Source organism: Rhinatrema bivittatum, chromosome 2, assembly GCF_901001135.1.
Source record: "Rhinatrema bivittatum chromosome 2, aRhiBiv1.1, whole genome shotgun sequence".
Lineage (NCBI taxonomy): Eukaryota > Metazoa > Chordata > Amphibia > Gymnophiona > Rhinatrematidae > Rhinatrema > Rhinatrema bivittatum.
The window spans coordinates 170,175,540-170,197,269 of record NC_042616.1 but is presented as its reverse complement, the minus strand read 5'-3'; the positions used below and the strand labels follow the sequence as shown (position 1 = coordinate 170,197,269).

Genomic DNA, 21,730 nt, shown 5'->3' with positions numbered 1-21,730 from the left:
AACCGTGCGCCTGACACACATTTTTTCAGAGGAACCACAGAAGGCAGCCACGTAAAAAAAAAAAAAAAAAGTCTTGCCGGCAGTCAGGTTAGGAAAATGGATGCTCAATTTATGAGCATCCATTTTCCTAACCCATGAACAGCCAGTTCTCCTGGGCGCCCGATGCCATGGATGCGATAAGGATGCACAATTTATCCCTAGTGGGTCCTTTTTAGCATGATAGCTCATTTGTCTATTGCATCAAGCGCCTAGGAGAAGTGATTGTCTGCATGTTTAGAAAAAGTGCATCCAGTTTGAACACTCGATTTTAGCGTGTTGGCATTGCATCGGCAAGTGCAAAGTGATGTACATAGGAAAGACAAAATCCAAACTATAAGCACATAATGCTGGTAGAAGTTAGCATTCAGCAAATGGATCATAGAGTCATTGTGTCTAATACGCTGAAAGCCTCAGCTTAGTGTGCATCAACAGCTAAAAAAAAAAAAGTGCAATTACCACTTTAATGATGTACTTATTACAAAGAAATTTACATAACGCATGATGTCAGAACCAAGTTCACAATTTTTTTTTTTTTTTATCAAAGAAGGAAACTAAGCATTAGGAAATGTTCCTCTATGGCTTTAGTCTTGCTGCATAGCAATGCCTCATTTGCAGGCCAATTCAGACAGGTGCATACAGATCAATGCACAGCTTTATCTGCATTTTAATGCTCATTTTGTGTGTATAAACCTAACTGCCAATGCAGCAAGAAGTTTTACACTCACAAAATGTGTATTAGAAAATGTGAGTACTGCTTAGCATGGAAATCTCATGCAAATGAGGGCAATAAGCAGTTCTCCTCAATTCACAGGCCGATACAGTAAGGTGCGGTAGAAAGAGGTGCGTTAGGGCCGGGCGCACCCGCGTTTGCCGCACGCACAGTCTGGATCACATACCGCTCGATACTGTATTTAAATGGCATGCAAATGCAAGCCGCGTCCAACGTGCGTCCATGAAGCGCAATACATTTTACTGTATAGGCGCTATACAGCGCCTATACAGTATCCTGGGTGTGCTGGTACCTGTCATTTCAAATGTCATTTCAAATGTCATTTGAAATAACAGGTACCAGGAAGTGGATCCCAACTTTAAGCAAAAGAAAACCTAAAAACCTAAAATCCAACGCACCGGGCAAGCCACTCTTCAGATCGCGACTAATCCCATCCCACCATGGACGCGACCAGGGCAGGTGAGTGGAGGCTGGGGGAAAGTTTGCCCGATCCTGGCTCTTGTCCCGGGGGGTGAGGGGGTCATTTGCCCGTGAAATTTCGTCTCTCTGACCTGACGCTCCACACTAACGCAGGGGTAAGGGTAGGTGGTAAGTTAACAGGTTAAACATGCAGCAAAACTGCAGGTTAAAAAAGCAATAATCGGGGCGCACGTTACTGTATGGGAGGGAATAGCTAATCCGATCGTTTACCTATCATATACATGCCGCGGGCGGAAAGGGTTCCCCGTTGATTTAAAGAAGCAGTAAGGATGAGTTAAAAGGGATAGTGAATCGCGGGTTGGACTAACGTGGCCAAATTGTGAGTAGAAAGCGGGTTAGAAGCAGGGTAACCGCGGCCGCACTTTACTGTATCGGCCTGCAAGAGAGGTGCAGTAATACCCCAAGTTTTCTTAACGCTGGAAACTTGAATCCTGGTCAGAGATGGAATTAGGTTTTCACTGCTGCTCTGCAGGTACTAGAACCCATAAAAAAAAGTCAGGATTTATCAGGCTAATTGCTGCCACTCAGCCGGATAAGTCAGTACTTATCTGGCTACGTGGTGGCAGCAGTATTTATTTATTTATTTATTTATAAGTTTTATATACCGCACAAATGGATATAATATATCCGTCTAGGCGGTTTACAAATGTTCAAGACACATGCATAATTTTTAAAAACAAATACAGACACTTATATACAAACAAAAGTTAAGTAAGGTGCATATAAAGATAATTATAGAAATATTATTGTAATTGAAAGGCTTGAATGAATAGATGAGTTTTTAGTACTTTTTTGAATTCTCTACGATTAGAAGTCAAACGGATACGGTCTGGTAAAGAATTCCATAATATTGGACCAGCAACTGAGAAAACGCTTTTACGGGTTAATGATAAGCTAACAGATTTTACAGAAGGAACTTCCAACATGCATTTGTCAAGAGAACGTAATTGTCTGGATGGTTTATAAATTCTTAACAGAGAGCATAACCAGATCGAGTCAGTGTTATATATTAAGTTGTGTATAGTAGATAAAATTTTATATATTATACGGTATGATATTGGAAGCCAATGTAATTGTAAAATAGGAGTGATATGTTCATTTCGGGGGACAGTATATAACATGCGAGCAGTTGCATTTTGAACTAATTGTAGTGGGTGAATTGTTGAATGAGGTAAGCCAAGATATAGTGCATTACAGTAATCTAAAGATGACAGAATTAGAGTTTGTGTAATCAAGCGAAAATCATTTGGAAGAAGTGTAATGGCCTTAATTTCTTTAACATGTGGATTTTGAAGAAGGATTTTTTTACAGTTTCCGATATGTTATTTGTCATAGCTAATTTGGAGTCAAGGATTACTCCTAGATTTTTTGCATGTGATTTTATGGGGATGATTTGATTCTCAAAGGTAAAAATTGAAGGAGGTTTGTAAATTGAATCTGGTATGGTAGATAAATAAATTAACTCTGTTTTGTTTGTATTTAATTTTAGCCTATTATGGGAAAGCCAAGTTTTTATTGTGGAAAGGTATAATTGCAGTAAAGAGAAAGTTTTGGTCCATGAATCAGTGAAAGGTATAGTAAACTGAATATCATCAGCATATATTTTGAAATTCAGATTTAGACCGTCCAAAAGACGGCATAGGGGTAATAGATATAAATTGAATAAAAGAGCCGATAAGGCTGAGCCTTGAGGTACTCCTGTTGAGGTGGAGTACCAATCTGAATGATGTTTGTTTATCATGATTTTTTGTTGATGATTTGTTATAAATGAAAGAAACCACTGCAGAGGAGGACCAGAGATACCTATTTGAGTTAAATTAGTAATGAGAATGTCATGATTTATTGTATCAAATGCAGCAGAAATATCAATTAATACGAGTAAGTAATTTGTATTGGAATCAAATCCTCGAATTGTAGTATCAAAAGAAGATATGAGCAATGATTCGGTACTGTGACCTTTTCTAAATCCATGTTGATTATTGTGTAAAATGTTATTTTCTTCAATATAGTCAGATATTTGGTGCAGTACTACTGATTCTATAATCTTTGCCAGAGATGGTAATAAGGCAATAGGGCGATAGTTACATCAGAGGGGTCATGATTTTTCTTTTTTGGAATCGGTATAATTGCAGTTTGTTTTAAGGAATCAGGGAAGATGCCTTGTTGTAACGAAACATTTACTATTTTTGAAATGACAGGGGCGAGTGTGTCTTTTGATTCTTTGAGTAAAAAACCTGAACACGGATTAAAAGGACTATTTGAGGGTTTGGATTTTGAAAGTATATTGATGATTGTTTTATTATTTGTTGGTAGGAATTCAGAAAAAGTACAAGCAAGTTGAGGTAAATTATTTTTTGGAATTGGTAAAGATTCAAATTCATGTGAGATATCTTCTGTTTTTTTCTTGAAGAAAGAAGCAATATCGTTGCAGAAATCATTGGAAATGTCAGATGGTAAATTGGATTGTATTGTGGTTAAATTTTTTACTATTGAAAAAAGGGTTTTAGGATTACCGTTTTCTTGTTTTATTTTAGTAGAGTAAAAAGATTTTTTAGTATATATTATTTCTTTCTTATATTTTTGTAAAAGTGCATAATATTCTTGTTTACGTACAGGTATAGGATTTTTACGCCATCTTCACTCGAGATTGCGAAGTTTACGTTTTGTATTTTTTAAGGAATCATTGTACCATGTAGCTGATGTTTTGTTAGTGTTTTTTGTGGTTTTAGTGGTGCAATTTAGTCTAATGTTTCTGTTATGGATTTGTTCCAAAATGTTAGCATATCAGTTATATCGGAGTATGGATTTTGATTGATTATTGGCATTAATGTATTGAGAAAAAGATCAGTGTTAATTTTCCTTCGGCATAAGGTGCTAGAATTGTCTTGGGATGAATGGATTTGATTGTTATGTGAGATCTTTATTTTTCCTGTAGCTTTAATGAGATAATGGTCAGACCATGGAACCGTAGTAATATCTGAAAGAAATTCTATGTTAGATTGATTAGAGTTGGTCTAAAGTGTTTCCTAATCTGTGAGTGGGAACTGTTATAAGGGGACTAAAGCCTAAACCTTGTAGTGCATCTGAGAAATTAGCTATGATGGGGTTTTGTTGCATTTTGTTAAAATGTAAATTAAAATCTCCGGCAATAATAGTTTTAGATAAATCACAAGGTAAAGTAACCATGGATTCAAGTAGAGAAGATGGTTGATTTTGAAGTATACCAGGGGGACTATAAATGAGACAGATGTTTAACAGAGTTGTCGTACCTAATATCATTTCAATTCTTGATTCTTTTGGGGTAACAACTTTTTTGCTAGGAGTTAGAGACGACAGGTTAAGCCAAGTTGCATATACTTCATTGGTTGAAACCTTTATTAACTTTTCATGACTTCTGTACTGTACTGCAAACTTTAATCTTCAGACCTAGACTACTGTTACTCCTTATTACTAGGTCTTCCAGCATGTCACTTAAAACCACTACAACTATTACAAAATTCCGCAGCAAGACTCTTAATAAGATCTAGGAAATATGGTCACATTACACCCTCGCTGCTGTCACTGCATTGTTACCACTACAATTCAGAATCTACTATTAAGCATTAATGATAATATTCAACATCATGCATTCCAATAACACTGGCTTATTAGGAGTGACACTACAACCATACAATCCACCAAGAACACTAAGATCTCAAAATAAAGGACTATTACTATTATCATAATATGGAGCACACATCTGATGCAAATAAGAGATTGTATGTTTTCTATTGCAGGTCCAAAGCTCTGGAATTCTCTGCCTGAGAGTTACGTACTTTATCAGATAGAAAGAGATTTAAAGGTGAGTTAGAAATATGGCTATTAAAAAATGCATATAAATTAACTTAAAAACTTCAGAATGTAGAGAGCCACAAAGCCAAAAAGGACATAAGGTAATAATCAAATCATGAAGAATAAATCAAACAAGAGAACATAAGATTCTCAAAACAGATTCCCTCGAGGCTCCCAAGATTGCGGCACGCTGAGTGGCGGGGGAAGCTGGGATTCTTAAAGCTCCGTTAAGTTATATTTTTCTCTTCGAAAAAATGCCAGCTTAAAAGAAAGGGGATAATTTGGGTTTTCCCATCCGTTTCCCTACCTTCATCGACGGTTCAACAAGAAATTACCAACTTCCTCAGCCCGACAACAAATGACCCAAGGAATGAGGATACAGATGTGCTAATCGGAGAGAGAGCTTCGATTCAGCTGACGGAGGAATTATCCTTGAACCCAGACCTGAGGCAAGCGCCGACACAGAGGGCGGAGGTGGTGTTGCAGCTTGGACCGTTTATCAGAGAACCCCCTTTCAGATTGCGTGCAGAGAGAACAGCAGTAATCGCGGCTTCGGTGGAAGCGGGACTAACTGACATGAACAATCCGGGGATCCTGAACAGCGGTGGAACGCCAGGTACTGAGCTGGGACCAGGGACAATAGGGATAGAATCCACAGGAATAACTCTGCCAACTCCCGTTGGGGGATTACCCGAATTTGTCCCATTGGTAGTCCCCGAACGCCCTCAAGTCAGTACCCTTGTCGCATTGTGGGATATATTAGCCTCTTTTGATACTTTATTCCGTGCTTTTGATTCCTATACAGACTATATCATAGTCTTTCTTGATATTTCAGCAGCATTTGACACGGTTGATCATCAAATACTCATTTCAGGTCTTAAATCTATAGGTATTACAGGTACAGTTCTAAACTGGTTTTCATCCTTTCTTACTGGACGCCCTCAACAAGTAAACATTAATCACCACTCTTTTTTGTTTCTTACACAATTCTGTCCGGAGTACCTCAAGGTTCATCATTATCTCCCATACTCTTTAATATATATCTCCTTCCCTTATGTCATATTCTAACTTCTCTAAATCTACAATTCAAAATCTATGCAGATGATATACAGTTCTTAGTTCCTTATAAAACATCCTGGCCCGCCACTTTATCTATGATCTCTCTTTATCTATCTTCTATTAATTCATGGCTTTCACACAATCATTTAAAATTGAACCCGTCAAAAACTGAGATCGTTCATTTAACTTCTATTTCAGATTCCTCAATTGGTCCACCCTCACATCTGGTAACAAATTGCATGTCGATCCCGATAACACAATATGCTACAAACTTAGGAGTTTATCATAAATACGGATCTATCAATGAAACACATCTCCTCACTGACTAGAAAATCATTTTACAAATTACAACTCTTAAAACGTCTCCGTCCTCTACTTTTTCGTCACGATTTCCGAACTATTCTACAGTCACTAATTTTCTCTGGTCTAGATTATTGTAATGCTCTCTACCTAGGCTTATCTGACTCCACAATTCACCCTCTACAACTAGTTCAAAACAGTGCAGCCCGCATCCTATCTGGTATCTCTCTTTGAAACCATATCACACCAACTTTTTCGAAAATTGTTGCAATATATACTATTGAATTATCAATAGGTCTTATGCACATAAGTGCACTTTAAGCATGGAAATGGAATTTTGAAAATTGCTGATGTATACTACTTTTACATGTGTAAATCCTTCTGAAAATTGTCCCCATATGCTGATCTGTATAAGTGTTACTTAGATGTAATATTGTAAATGCATAACAAAAAAGCATGTTAGGAATGAGCCAAAAAGGAATGGAGAATAAAATGAAAAATCTATTGCCTTGAGCATTGTGTGCAATCCTGATTGCCCCAGCTCAAGAAAGACGTAGCAGAACTAGAAAAAGTGCAGAGGAGGGTGTAAAAAATGATAAAGGGGATGTCTAATGATGAGTCTTCGCAGGCTAGGGCTATTCAGCTTGGAAAAGAGACGGACATGTGATGCCAGAGGATGTGATCAAGGCGGCTAGCATAGTAGAGTTTAAAAGAGATTTGAACAAGCTCCTGGAAGAAAAGTCCATAACACATTATTCACCAGGTAAACTAAAGAATGCTATTGCTATCCCTGGGAGTGAGTAACAAGATTTATATCTACTTTATGGGATCTGTCAGTACTTGTGACCTGGATTGGCCAGTGTTGGAAACAGGATGCTGGGCTTGATGGACCTTGGTCTGACCCAGTTGGCAATTCTTATGATCCTCAGTAGGGATATGCACACTAATGGACTTAATGCGCACTAATATCTAGTTAGCGCACCAAAGTCCCGTTTGGTGTGCACTAAGTCCGTAAATGGGAAAACTATAGTTAGTGTGCATGTAGTTAGTGCGCACTAAGTCCCGTTAGTGCCCACAAACACAAAATACTAATTTTCACGAAATTTCATCATTTTTTTTTGTTTTGTGGTGCTCCCGAAACAGGACGAAATAGACAATTTCATTGCCATTGTCTATTTCGTTGAAAATGAATGCACATCCCTAATTCCTCAGACTCTTCCTATACAAATTCAAAAGCTTGTTTAATTCTTCTTAGGTTTTTAGATTGTGCAATCTAATTAAATGTACACTCAGTCAAGTGACAATCTCAGCCACACAGGGGATCCATTTCCTTGTAGCTGTAGAGTATCCTTGGTATTTATGCAAAATTTGCTTAAGGTAATTAAACAAAAATATGCAGCATGTCTATGCTTGAAATATCCATGCAGTTGTGTATCCCCTATTATGGCCACCTTCCTTTTTTGGGGAGGATAACTTTATAAAATAAATAAAATTGATTTACACTTTTAAAAATTCCTCTGATTTTATGTATTCCAGTAGTCTCTCCAATGTCTCCTCCTCCTTGTCCCCTACTGTCCCTATGGTTGCTGCTGCCAGTTTAAAAATTGGCCATCTAGTTTCTGACACAGTTTTGAATAGTACATACACTGCATAATAAGGCAGGACTAATGAGAATGGGGAGATGAAGCTCAATATAACAATGCAGGGCCCAGGAGGAGATGATCCCCTGTTTAATGGCATAGGATCGGTGAGGCTGCTGATCACTTGTACAATAGTAGTGGAGGAGGGGGAAAGGGGCTACTGGAAGAGAACTACTGATCCCTTAGAACATAAGACCAAAGTCTATTGAGCCCAGCATCCTGTCTTTGACAATGGCCAATCTGTGTCACAAGTACATGGCAGATCCCAGAAGGTAGATCTATTCCCTGTTATTCACTCCCAAGGATGCCAATAGCTTTCATTAGTGTAAACCAGCTGGAGTGAGCATACACTACTATGGGTCCCTCCCGCACATTGCCTGACTCACAATGACAGCATGGGGCTTCTGATGTTACTAGATGGAATCTGAGGACCTTGCTGCCTTCCCAGGGCTTTACACAAAGAGGGGCCCCTACCTGATCCCCCTCAATCCCACTTCTCTATCGTGTGTACTTATATAATGGGAAAACTTACATAGTCAATGTGGCCTCGGAAACCGAGATAAAAAAATAAGTTATTCCACTCTGGGTGGATTGGATGGTACACAAAACCCATAAAAGTGTTCAAAGAACCAGACTTTTGATCTATGCACCAAATGTTATTTCTCATAAGAGAGAGAGAGAATGCCTATGTATAGAGTCAGTCTGACACTCTATATATGTACCACTGTAGAGGGGCACATTGAATCTGGATGGGTTTCTGAAGGGGGGGGGGGGAATAGAGGGTGGTGTTACAGAAACATTCTGAGGTATTCATAGTAAAATTTGTAGTCATAATAGATGAAAAATCTCTCTCTCTCTCTCTCTGTGATGTATTAATCAGCATGCAAAGCACAGGTATGATAAATTTATCGCATATTGTGGAGATTGCCTATGCGGGAGCAGGGTAATTATCCTAACCATGCCCCTTTTATTATCACAGGAGCTATTTCCACTATATTTATAGTATTTTGATAAATCTAGGGGTTAGTAATACTTTCTTTCTCCATTTCTCTGTATATCACAGAATATATGACACACATGAAAACTAGTAGAAGATCACTGTACTCTGGAAATCACTTTTACAGCAACTCAGCTTCCATCAGACATGTTAATGTGATTTACCTAAAGCAATAAAATTCTGTTCAGAATTTCTGGTCCTATATATGTATGCAACAGTTCTGAGCTCACAATTACCCTTGTATGGGGCCAGATTGAAGATGTTCTACAGTTGCTGTCATCTGGTCCCACAGTCAGATGCAGATACTATGAACCAGGTCCCTTGATCCCTGTTGCAACCGTCACTGCTTGACGTCTGCACTATGCCCACCTTACCTCTTTGGCGACTCCCTCTTTGCCTGTTGGAAGTTTGGCTGCCGCGGAGTCATCTTGCCATTCCCCTCCGGCATCCCCGGACCTGCTAGACGCTGCACCTCCGCCATGTTTCCCAGCAGCCTAAGGGCACGCGCCCGACTCAAGTACCAGCAGTGGCGTGAACCTCGGGGCATCCCCCTGAGGTGACGTCGTCCTCACCGGATATTTAAGGTCTCTGAACTCGCTAACGAATCAAGTTAGCAAGGGCTTTCCTCTCGGTATCGACGGATGGGATTCGCTCTCCGCATACCTTGCTACTCTGCCTCCTTGGACTTACCAGAGGTACCCGCTCCTTGGGGGCCTCGCTTTCTCTTTTGCTTTTCAGATCGGTCTGGAACCGGTACTCGCTCCTCGAGAGCCCACGTTCGCGGACTTGCTACTGAACACCACTTCTGCCAGGAAGTCATTGCTGCCTACAACACCAGTGAGTTACCATATCTCTCTCAGAGCGTTCCCTGGAACCAGGTACTCGCTCCTCGAGGGCCTACTTCTTTCCAGCTCCTGGGCTGCTTCTAACAGACTATTGTGTGAGTGTTACCATCAAGGTTCTGTTCCTGAACTCTGCATACCCTGCCTACTCACTATATTCAGTTTCTCTACAGCTCAGTTATCCAGGCTCGCTGTTCCAGTATCTGAGGGACTACAGCCCAGCCGGGCACTTCCAGCTCACTACTGCCACCTCTGGTGGTTCGATATACTGTTTAATAAAAGAACTAGTGTTTGTCTGTCTCCATACTCTGAGCCTGACCGGTGGTTCCTCTCAGGATCTTCCCCCGGGGGCGTGGTCATCTGCTACCGGCCCAAGGATCCACCCACAACTACCATGAACACTAACAATCCCATTGCTCTGTTTTCCAGAAACTACCTGCCTCCCTGTACGCTCAAATCACAACAGTTGTATTGTGCACTGGAGTCTCACTAAGGGGGTCATTTTCTATAGCTTTCGCGTGCGATAGCTATAGAAGGGGCGGAGTCGGCACTGGAAGGGGAGGAGTTGGGGCGGCACCGGGGTGGACGCGGCAAAGACATCGCTGACGGCGAAAAGGTAAGGCCCCTTATCACTGCCAGTAACACGCCCAATAGCGCCACCTTGAAAGGTGGCGCTATTGGTTTGAGAAAGCCGTCAGCGATTGCACCGTGGTGGTGTGATTGTTGCCGGCTTTCGCAGGCCTGCCCCTCACTTTGCCCCCCGGTACCGTGCGATTCACTAAGGCCTGCGATTTTAGAAAATCCAGGCCTAAGAGGGAACAATATCAATATTATGCTAGTTCCCTTGTATTCGCTTGTGATCCTTCAAATTACACAAAATTATTCTCTTTGATAAGTGTTTCTCTAGGAAGTACTCCGGCAAGCTCCAGTTGCTCCAATTTCTGTCACAGTTCAGCAACTTTTCTAAAGCAGTCATGCAAGTCTCTGCTGAAAGTGCTGATTCCTCAGGGCTCACGGTGGCTTGTTCAGGTTTTGTCACACTTGTATTCCCAGCATTATCCCAACTCTTAACATTATCATAGGAAAAGAGATTTAATAATTCCCCATTGATTTTGTTTCTTAGGTCCTGCCATGTTGTAAGAGAGACTTCAGATTCCCAGCATATCTGCTCTCAGGCAATAATTGTCCATTTTAACTTGCCTCCAAACAATTCAGTTATCACCAGCCTCTTGTTCCTCACACTTCTCATGTAGAACTCCTGCTGTGATTATTATCTGGGCAGTAATTTCTAATCCTTCCTACATTTTCCTGTCTTCCTGACTTTCATCAACCTGCTATGTGTGTTTTTCTGCATAACATAATGGGCTTTCTTAGCTCAGCTACTAGCTCCCATCTCCCTTAGAGACAGTAGAAGCCACTTACACCAATATTTAAATACACAATAAAAGTTTCCCCTTTTTTAACATTTCTGCACTTTAATCCCTGATTACAGTGAGTAATTATATTCCTGCGGAGTCTGTCATGAGGGACTTTGTCAAAGGCCTCCTGAAAATCCAAATACCCTATTATTAACCAGCTTACTTTTATTTATTTATTTAAAAACTTTTCTATACCGTCGTTTAGTAATGCACCATCACAACGGTTTACAGAGAGGCACGTAAATTTACATTTGGTTAAAATCTTACTAACAAAGTGCCCAAACATTTATCAGTAACATGTTTCTATAATATATGGTATATGATGCGTGGCTGGATCTTGTCCCTTTATATGATTAACAGGAATAAATCCATATGAGAATTGTACTTTATACTGCAGATCTCTTAAATTAGTCTATAATAATGATGAGTAAAAATAATAAAATATACAAGTACGCTACTAGGTGACTTTTGCTGTGTGAAGATGTTCTTTTGCTTATTCATTTATACTTCATATTCTCCATTCTCACTTTAAAATGCTTTTTTGAAAAAACATTTTTTTAAACTTTTTTAAAAGAGTTTTAAATCTCTCTGTAATCTTGTTTCGAGTGGCAGTGAGTTCCATAATGCTGGTCCAGCTAATGATAGGGCTCGCTCTCTAACTTGGGTCAGTTTTGCTGTCTTAACCGAGGGGATGGTTAGTAGAGCTTTATTAGCTGATCTAAGATTTCTCTGTGGGACGTGTAAGTGTGGCGCTGTGTTTAACCAGTCCGCTTTTTCTTCGTTGATCAGTTTGTGAATTGTGCAAAGTGTTTTATATTGCACTCTTTGTTCTATCAGCATCCAATGTAATTCGGCAAGTGTTTGAGTGAAGTGTTCTCTTTTGCCTTTACTAGTAAGTATTCTGGCAGCAGAGTTTTGTAAGATTTGTATAGGTCTTATTGCTGAATATGGTAGTCCCAGGATTAGTGTGTTACAATAGTCTGTGCTAGTGAATATAAGTGCTTGTAGAACTGTTCGGAAGTGCGCCTGGATTAATAGGGGTTTAAGCCTCCTGAGGACCATGAGTTTGGGGTAGCCTTCTCTAACTTTTTGTGATATGTGTTGCTTAAGGCTTAGTTCAGAGTCAATTATTACTCCTTCTGTAACTGAAAGGGGAGGTGGTGCTGATCCCTAACTATGGATAGTGTGTGTGTGTATGTGTATAAGTGAGGCGGGGGTAAGAAGAGTGGAGTACTGATTACATGTATTGACAGACTACTTCATCTTCTATAACAGAGTGATGGGGGGTGCTGTTCCTCTCTATAACGGTGTACTACAACAACGGCATGGAGTATGCTGGAAGGCAGAAAGGAAAGCTGATCACATGTTTTGACAGAAAGGGGGAAAGGTGACGAAAGACTGAGGTGCTGCCCGTCTGTAGGACAAGAAGGAATAGGATGCTGCTCCTCTGTATTACAGCGCAGACCCGATAAAAGCGCTATTTCCGAGTACTGAGCTCCAGGTGCGTTTCCCCTAGCCGGTAGGGCGCAGCAGACGGAAGGACGCCTCCCAGAGGATTGTTCTGTGATTGGAGGGCGGCTCTGTGACGTGTACGGGTTGCCCTGGTCACGCCGTGTTGTAGTTGTCGCGCGCAGCTGGGTAGTTGGGATGGGGAGAGCTCGGAGTGGGGCACGAACGTGCTGGCGCCATCATGTCTCAGCCGCAAGTGATTCGGATGAACAGGAAGACCCTGCAGAAGCTGACCGAGACCCTGCACAGATCGGTCAAACACTGTGAGTACCGGCTCGGGAGCCTTTAGGCCAGTTAAGGCTAGGCTTTTTTTTTCTTTGTTCTTCCCTTTTGATGCATTGTTCGTATCTGTGGTGCTGTACCCGGATGGAAGACGCGGGACTACAGATCCCACGATGCAACAGGTTGGAAAGCTAAAAACCAGCGGGACCCGTGGAAGCCCTGGAGGAGTCTCCGGGCTGGGTGAGCGCTATCACGTGTGGCTCCTGGGGGAGAGAGCCCAATATCTCTCACCGGTCATTGAGGGGAAGCAGCTGCCAGTCCTTTCAGATGCAGAACCTTAACAGGCTCAACTGTATTGGGTTTGTGTAATGTTAAAACTTTGTGTAGTATCGCTCCAGTGCAAGCCGCAATTCAATCACATTTCATTTTTATTCATCTGTATGGAAAGCCACATTATATTTTCTATAAAATGACTATTCACATTTGATGTGTCAGTTCTCATGTTGACACTAGATTTTTTTTTTTTTTTAATATGGTTTGTTATTTATCTAGTAATGACGAACAGGCAGGTCATTTTCTGGCAGCTAATGCCCCTGAAGAAAGAAGTTAATCCTAAAGCTAGTCCAAGTCCCTTTATCCATCAGTGCTTTAGTAGCATGAAATTACTGACCCTGATTAAGTTAAATCCTTAATTTGCAAACTGTTTCTTAGCTGTCGCAATGAAAAAAAAAAAAGTGTTCCCTAAATGAATATGCATAAGATTTACATGCACTGCTCCATTGTATGTAGATATATATCATACATGGATATTATGGATTTCCTGATGACTAGGCTCATTTGGGCTCTTGAGGATCAGAGTTGGCCTCTCCCAAAGGGACTGGATAAAACAGAATCGTTCAATATCTTTGTTTTCCAAACATGTAAAGACAGGCTTGTGTATGTCCAGTCATGCTATTGATGTGTTAAGTAGTAGTAGTAAAGTCCCTCCCTCTAACATTGTTCTGGGTTTCCCTCACCAGGATATGTGCACATGCTACAAGCAAGAAAGAGTTATAATGTTGCTGTTTCATGCTAAAACTGAAGAAATATGAATGTAATTTACTCCAAACCCATTAATTAACATTTAGGTCCCGTATAACAGACCTTCATCAGGGACGGGTGGATCCAAGCATTTGTTAACCAACATGGAACAATCTTTTATATTCATTCACTGACTGCTGTGGCTTTTTTTTTTCTTTGCTTTAATGCTTTATGTTATGCTTAAACATTTACCTTAGAAATACTTCTTTTCGATTTGCAATTATATTTTTTTATTACTGCTATGCTTGTTCACTTGTCTGCTGTACCTCCGTGCTAGTCATCTAGAACAGAACAGGACAGGATGAGGAGACTCTTATCCTTCACTGGGAGGGATAGGCAAGAGAGGAGGGGAGAAAGAGGTAGGTTGCAAAGAAGAAATGTAAGACAGAAGTAAGGCAGCTTTCATTCTGGGATCCAGCAATGAGGATGTCGAGGCTCAGGGTGTCCTGGACGAACAGCAAGCTTCAGCTTTCCACAGCCCATACCTTATATTGCTCACTTATGGTGGGGGGATGTAGATGAATTTTTTACACTTCTCAGCTGATGTTCAGAAAGGCAAGTCCTAGAAAGGAGAAATTCAGAGTCACTGCTGCAAGTGGGAACTGTGGGCCCTCCTTAGGCTGCAGCAAGTTCTGGGTTTGTCTTGTGTGGAGCTTTTTTGCCTCTTGTTCTGGGAGATTATTTTATGCCCTTGTGTTTCTAGTGGAACCTTTAGCCCAGAGGTGGCTCTTCTGCATGGTGCATGGTAACCCATCTCTGCTCCTGTGAAGTCTGGAGAGGCAACAACTTACAGTGACTGTAACCAGCTATTGCTATCACAGATAGAACCAGGGTATAAAACTGCTTTAAGGAGGTTTTGTCCTATAGGCTTCCTTACATCTTATAAGAAAACTTGAGTTTTAGCATGGATTTTTCATTGCTAACATAATCCTAGTATGTAATAGCACTGAAAAATTATGCAATAAAACAGGAGCAAGTAACTTGGGGTGGTAGCAGCTTGGAAAACAGCCAGGAAAACAAAGGAGGCAGACTCTGGTTCCTTATGTGCACTTTTATTTACATAGTAACATAGTAATGACTGTAGAAAAAGAACAAATGATCCATCTAGTCTGCCCAGCAAGCTTCCCTAAGTAGCAAATGTCACTCCGTGCAGGCCACCCCTATGTTTCTCGTAAGGGCAGTAACTGTTGCACTGTGCAGTTATCCCAAGCTTTGCTTATGGACTTTGCTGTAGAAACAGTTCTGTGCTTTTTCCCTTATGCCTGAGTATCAGTACCCTAGACCAGAGCTTTTCAAACTTTTCATGTTGGTGACACACTTTTTAGACAAACATAATTTCGTGACACAGTAATTCAGTCTACTAGCAAACCAGAGGTTAAAGGTTAAAAGATCGAAATGTATTTCAACAATTTATGTATGTTTCCTTAAATATATACATAATAAAATGTTTCATGACACAACCTATCTCGTGAAAACCTTTCATTTATATTAAATATATATAATATTCCAAGATTAATGTTATTGTTATAATTTATGAGTAACAATAATAAAACAAAGTTATTGTGTTATTCAATTTACCTCTTTAATGAGATATATGAGCTTGATGGGATGAACACAGCTTTTGAATATTTGGTGTTAATAAAAAAGTCCAAAGGGTATTCTGCGTAATTTTAAAAAGCTGGCCAGTTTCACACTATAAAATTATTTGATAGCCTCATTCAACTAATTCTATATGGCTATGAGAGAAGTCTGGAATTTATAGGAAGGGACAGAATGTCAATATAAATCCTGCATCTTCAGTTCTCTAACTCTGTGCATCCACTGAAATTCCCCCAAACAATGGAGCTTGGATGTTTCCCTTACAGCTCATCATACTAAAAGATATTTTCAAATTCTGGTGTCACCTCACAGTAACAGCAGCACAAACATCTTCCACTGCCAGGCACATTGTGACCTAACACAAAACCCTGCAAAAAAGACACTCAAAATCTATACTGCGATCCCATTGTAATATAACAGTAATAACACAAAGGACTCAAACAACAATAACCCTACCTGTGAAAAAGCAAGGGTAAATATTACACTGGGTCCTAGAATACCAATACACCATCTACTGAGGACACAAAACAAACCAGATTGCTATAGATCCTTATGCTAGCAGAATCTCTCATCATGGTCATACACACAGAGCAGAGACCGATCCTCACCAAATACAGAATAAAGGAGCACAAATTAGACAAAATCTGAAATGGAAACCCCAAGAAGCCAGACTCTGTGTATTAACAATGGAAAAACAGAACCACCATTCCTCATAAAGCAAATAAAATCAAGAAACATAAAGCATCAGTTATAATAGTAAAACCAAACTAATAAGCGTATTTTAAAACTACTGATAAATAGAATTTCTAATAATTAAAATCATATATATATATATATATTTTTTTTTTTTTACAAACACCAATAAAATATTTCAAAACAGCACATATATCAAATAACACCCAATAATTTAAAACTAATAAGGATTTTAAAAAGCCCCTGCTGTCCATCCGTGGGAGCTCTTGATTTCCAGTCACTCTGATATTATCAAGGATTAGGAGGTTATCCTCTCTCTCTCACACATGCCCATTCTCTCTCACACATACACTGTCACATACATACACATTCATGCTCTTATACCCACCATAACCTCTCGCTCTCACAGACACTGACACACTCTCAGGCTCTAAGACACTCTCTCCCCCTCCACACCCCCCCCCCCACCCCCACACAAACTCTTACTCCCCTGGATTTTCTCATACACACTCTTGCTCTCACTCTCTTTGGCTCCCTCACATACACACAAACACACACACCCAGGCAAGCTCCCATTCATTTTCACACCACTCCCTCACCATCCCCCAGGCAGGCACCAATTCATTCTCACACACAATTACACCACACACAGGCAGGCACCTATTCTCACACATACAAACCCAAGGAAGACACCCATTCATTCTCATACACAGACACACCCTCAGGCAGGCACCCATACATGAACTCACTAAAGGCAGACCCCCCTCTCTTTCTTTTGCCAGCAACCTCTGAGTCTCTCTCATTCCTCTGCTACCACTGTCATTGATGCCGCGTGGCTATTGGGGAGGCGCTGATTGCTGCTACTGAAACTGAAGCCCATTCTGCTGCCTCCTTTGTGCAGGCCCTTGGGTTTCCACTTCCTCCATGTTGATTTCGTACATTGTGAGATCCGCATAGAGAAAGTGCTACTCTTACACCATTATCAAAGATTACATGTGCCAATCAGTAAAAAGTAATTTTATTTATTTTTTTTACCTTTGCTGTCTGATATTAGTTTTCTAATGGGTTGGTCACAGGCTTTTTTGTTCCACCTTCCCTTTCTTATTTTTTGCTGATTCCTTTCATATTGTCTTTTTTTCTATTTCTTTTCTCTCCATCTATCTTCTTCCCTCAAACACACAGGCAGGCTCTCACTCTCACATGCTCTCTCTCATACAATCATTCATACACAGTCTCTCTCTTGCACATGCTGTCTAACTCTCACACACCCAGGCTCTCTCTCACTCCCACATGCTGTCTTGCTCAAGCACAAGCTCTCACTGTCACATGCTGTCTCTCTCTCACACCCACAGGCTCTCACATGCTGTCTCTGCAAACATTCAGGTCCTCACTCTCACACACAGACACACAATCTCTCAACTCATCTCATACACACACTCTATGGGCCCTCAGCCTCTCTTACCTCTGGGCCTCCTCTTCACGGGTCGCTGCAGGATGGGCTCTGCAGCAGCCTTGATCTTCTCAGGCCGATCCGCCTTGGCGGCCCTGCTACCGGACCTCCTCCTCTTCTCAGCCCGCTGCAACAACGCTGCTCCTCTTCTGCATGTGGCTGATCCTCCTTCCTGCCCACGCGGCTCCGGCAACATTTTTCTTCCGAGGCCACGTGGGCAGGAAGAAGGAGGAGCACCCTCACGTTTAGACGTGACCTTTTTCTTCGGGCCATGGTGGCATGAGCTCTCCAGCGGCCCTGATCTTCTCTGGCCGTGACGTGGGATCCGCAGCGGCCCTGGTATTGGGTTTCCTCCTCTTCTCGGGCTGCCGCGACGTGGGATCCGCGGCGGCCCTGCTTTCAGGTTTCCTCCTCTTCTCGGGCCGCTGCGACGTGGGATCTGCAGCGGCCCAATAATGCTCTTCTTCTGTACACAGCAGATGCGCCTCCTCCTTCCTGCCCTCGCGGCTCCAGCAACTGTTTTCTTCCGGGGCTGCGCAGGCAGGAAGGAGGAGGAGTGAACATGACTCTTTTTTTTTTTTTTTCTTCTGGCCGTGGTGAGGCAAGCTCTACCACGGCCCCGCCAATCTTCCTGCTGTAGTTCCCTGCTTCCGTCGGCCCTGTGGACCGGCGACACACCTGCACACTGCAGGCGACACACAAATGTGTCGCGACACACACTTTGGAAAGCTCTGCCCTAGACTGTAGTAGCCGGGGCCCTCTTGGTTGTTGTCTAAATCCAATTTATTTACAGTTTCTGAACGCAAAACAGAAAAAACAGATGCAGCTCACCTTCCTTTTCTGAAGTATTTAAACATCAATTGCAACATATCCGCTCATAGGAAGGCTTCCTCCCTGCTCTCCAGGGCCTCTCAACCCTCTGGGCCCTGGTCTCTTATTCCTGGTCTGCAGTGATCTACCCTAGTCCAGAATCCCTTGTGGGGTTGGGACTTTAAGGAGGACCAGTACAGATAACTGTGACCGGTCCTTTAAGGTGTTCTGAGGGAGTTTCTAATATACTCCCTCACATACCCCCCTCAGCTCGACCGTGTCAAGCTGAGCATCCAGCTGTACCCAGGCTACTTCCTGGCTCCACCTCATAAATGAACTATCCTCGGTTGGATTGCCCTGATTTCCTGGAAACAGGCGTCACAGGGCCACAAACTGGGGACAGTTGTATACCAGAACTCTCGCTTCCATAACAGCTTGATCTGCCGCGGTCATCAGTAGGATCCTACTAGTTGGCTACTCCTGTTTGTCCCAATGTACACAGGTAAATGTCTCTTTTCTCTTGTGATTGATCTACTCTTTTTGGAGCAGGTCCTCCTGAAAGAGTTCCTTGCCAGATCCTGAATCCACCAAAGCATGGGTGGTAATGTCATCCAGTTCCACCTGGAACTTGAGTTCCTTATGAGGCTGCTGAGGACTATCCATTAAGCTACAGTTTTGCAGTTTTGCGAATGTGTTCGCCCACTCTTGTTCCCATGTTTCATTTTTGTGCTGTTCCTCCAGCTTACGTTCGCATTGTCGTCTAACCATGGACACTCTTCAACGATATGGCCAACTGCCTAACAGGACAAGCATGCCCACTGGGTGGGTTCCCCTTGGCTTTTAACACCTCCCCTCAAGGGCTCTTCAATTTTGGCCTTTCCAAAGGGGCAGCTGTCCTTCTGATGCCCATTCCCTGCACAGAGGGCACAGAAAGTAAAAGTTTCTGAAGTTTCATTCTTGAGGTGGCTTGAATGCTCTGAGTTACCTTTCTTCTTTTGAGGTGAGGATCTTTCCTGCTTTGGAGTTTTTCCTTTGTCCCCAAGAATTTTACTTTCTGGTAGGTGCTGGGACACTAAGCTGACATCCATAACTTCTCTCAAATCCCTTGCCAAATGACCTCTCTGACCACAGTTGAAGCATATGGACGAGACTCGTGGCCTGGGTTCTGGGTCCAGAAGATGAGTTATCTGTCACCGAGGGTCTTTGCTGGGGACCTCCATTTTTTGTGCTTCATCAGGGAGTTTGTGCAGGCTGCCTTTCTAGCCTCTGTACCACATTGGGCATTAAGTGCGCCAGGTGGAAGTTGTCCAACACTTCCAGAGCTCTTTCCAGCTTGAGCCTTTGTGTGTCGGCAGATCCAATTCTGCAAAGGCCAGTCAAGCCCATCTAAGAACTGCTCTAGAAGCACCTGTTGGCTACTTCGAGGCCGGTCTTTGCCTCCGGCTGTAACCATTTTCAGCCGGCATCCTTTAGGCAATGAAATTGATCTCGGGGGCTCTCTCTGGGCTGCAGGAACCCCCGCCAGAACTGCTGCCGGAATGTTCCTGAGGTATACTCAACTATCTCCAAGATCATGGCCTTGACTTCTGCATAGGTAGCCTTTCCATCTGTGTTGGCTGTTTGGAACGTCGCTTGATTTCTGCCGATGAGCAAGTTAGCCAAGTACATAGTCTAATTGGCTTCGGGCCAAGCCGATAAGTGGGCAGTTCTCTCAAAGTTTTTCAGGAAGACATCCGAGTACTTGCCTGCCTTCATTTTAAACAGGATGTGAAGTAACAGATTCACCTGGGTTATCCTGGTCACAGCGGTCTGCACGGCCTGTACTACCTGAGTTAGCACTGTGTTTTGCTGCATAAGTTGCTCTCACAGCATCTGCTGCTGGTCAGTTTGCATTTGTATGGCATTCTGAAATTGCTGCTGCCTTGTACTAAGGACCTGACTCACTTGCTCCATCTTCCCTGCTTCCTGGGCTGCCTCCAGCTGGGGTATCTCTCCAGGGAAGGAGAGGGGAAAAAAAAGCAAAAAAAACCTGCTGGCCAGTCAGGCCCTGACTCACTGCTTGACCCGACTCCATAGACAGGGCTAACCCCCTTGGCCTGTTGTAGCTTCGGTTGGGAGAGTGGAACTGGGAGGCCTCAGGAAAAAAAAACCCCAACTCTGCAGGGCTTTTTTTTTTTTTGCTTTCACCTGTGCTTCCTGCTTAGGCAAGCTATCCCACTCCTGACACCATATATGGTAACTTGGGTGGTAGCAGCTTGGGAAACAGCCAGGAAAATAAAGGAGGCAGACTCTGGCTGTTTCCTTACATGCACGTTTATTTACAGTGAAAGCAAAACAGAAAAACAGATGCAGCTCACCTTGCGGTTCTGACAGTATTCAATTGCAACTTGTCCTCTCATAGGAAGATTCTCTCTCTGCTGTCTGGCATGAATTCCTTTCTGGGTTGTGACTTAAGGAGGACTGGTGCAGAAAACTGTGGCTGGACCTTTAAGTTGTTCTGAGGGAGTTTCTTAAATACTGCCTCACAAGGAGTTAAAACCCCAATCTAGGATTAGTATAGATATATATTAATCCTCAAGTAAATGAAGGTTTTAGCAATTTGAGGCAATGCAAGATACATTAAAGGGGAGACTGCCTGGCGTGCCTTTTTTAATGCAGGAAATTTATCTTTCCTAGCGTGTAGCCAGATGGACTCAGGACCAATGGGGGAATTTTTAAAACTAATGTGCGGCGACGCAAGTAGGCCTTTCCCAGGTCCCTCCCAGTCCCTGTCCTCCCCAACCCCTAACCCCTACCTACCTAGTTAGTTAATTTTTTTTTGTTTTTTTTTTTTTGTTTTAATACTTACTGCTCCTTTGGAGCAGAAGTAATTTCCACGCACTGGCTGGCTGCCGGCACGAGCTTTCTCGGGACAGAGCCTAATGGCCACTGTCTCGGTTGGCCCCACCCTACCCAGACCCCGCCCCCAGCTCACCCCTTTTCGCTGGCCTGGTACTTTTGTGCGTACCAGGAGATATGCACGTGGCTGGGC

At 42.3% G+C, this 21,730-nt stretch overlaps 1 protein-coding gene across 2 annotated transcripts in view; it reads left to right on the top strand.

Moving 5' to 3' along the window:
- Positions 1–12,931: 12,931 nt before the first annotated feature.
- Positions 12,932–21,730, top strand: part of EFCAB1 (EF-hand calcium binding domain 1) — a 69,803-nt gene continuing 61,004 nt past the window's right edge. Inside the window, exon 1 of one of the 2 annotated variants that reach the window (XM_029588874.1) lies at positions 12,932–13,108. In XM_029588874.1, coding sequence (XP_029444734.1) covers positions 13,027–13,108 — 82 coding nt within the window. In that variant the 5' untranslated portion in view covers positions 12,932–13,026. The remainder of the gene's footprint in view (positions 13,109–21,730) is intronic. The other variant, XM_029588873.1, reaches the window with a different exon arrangement.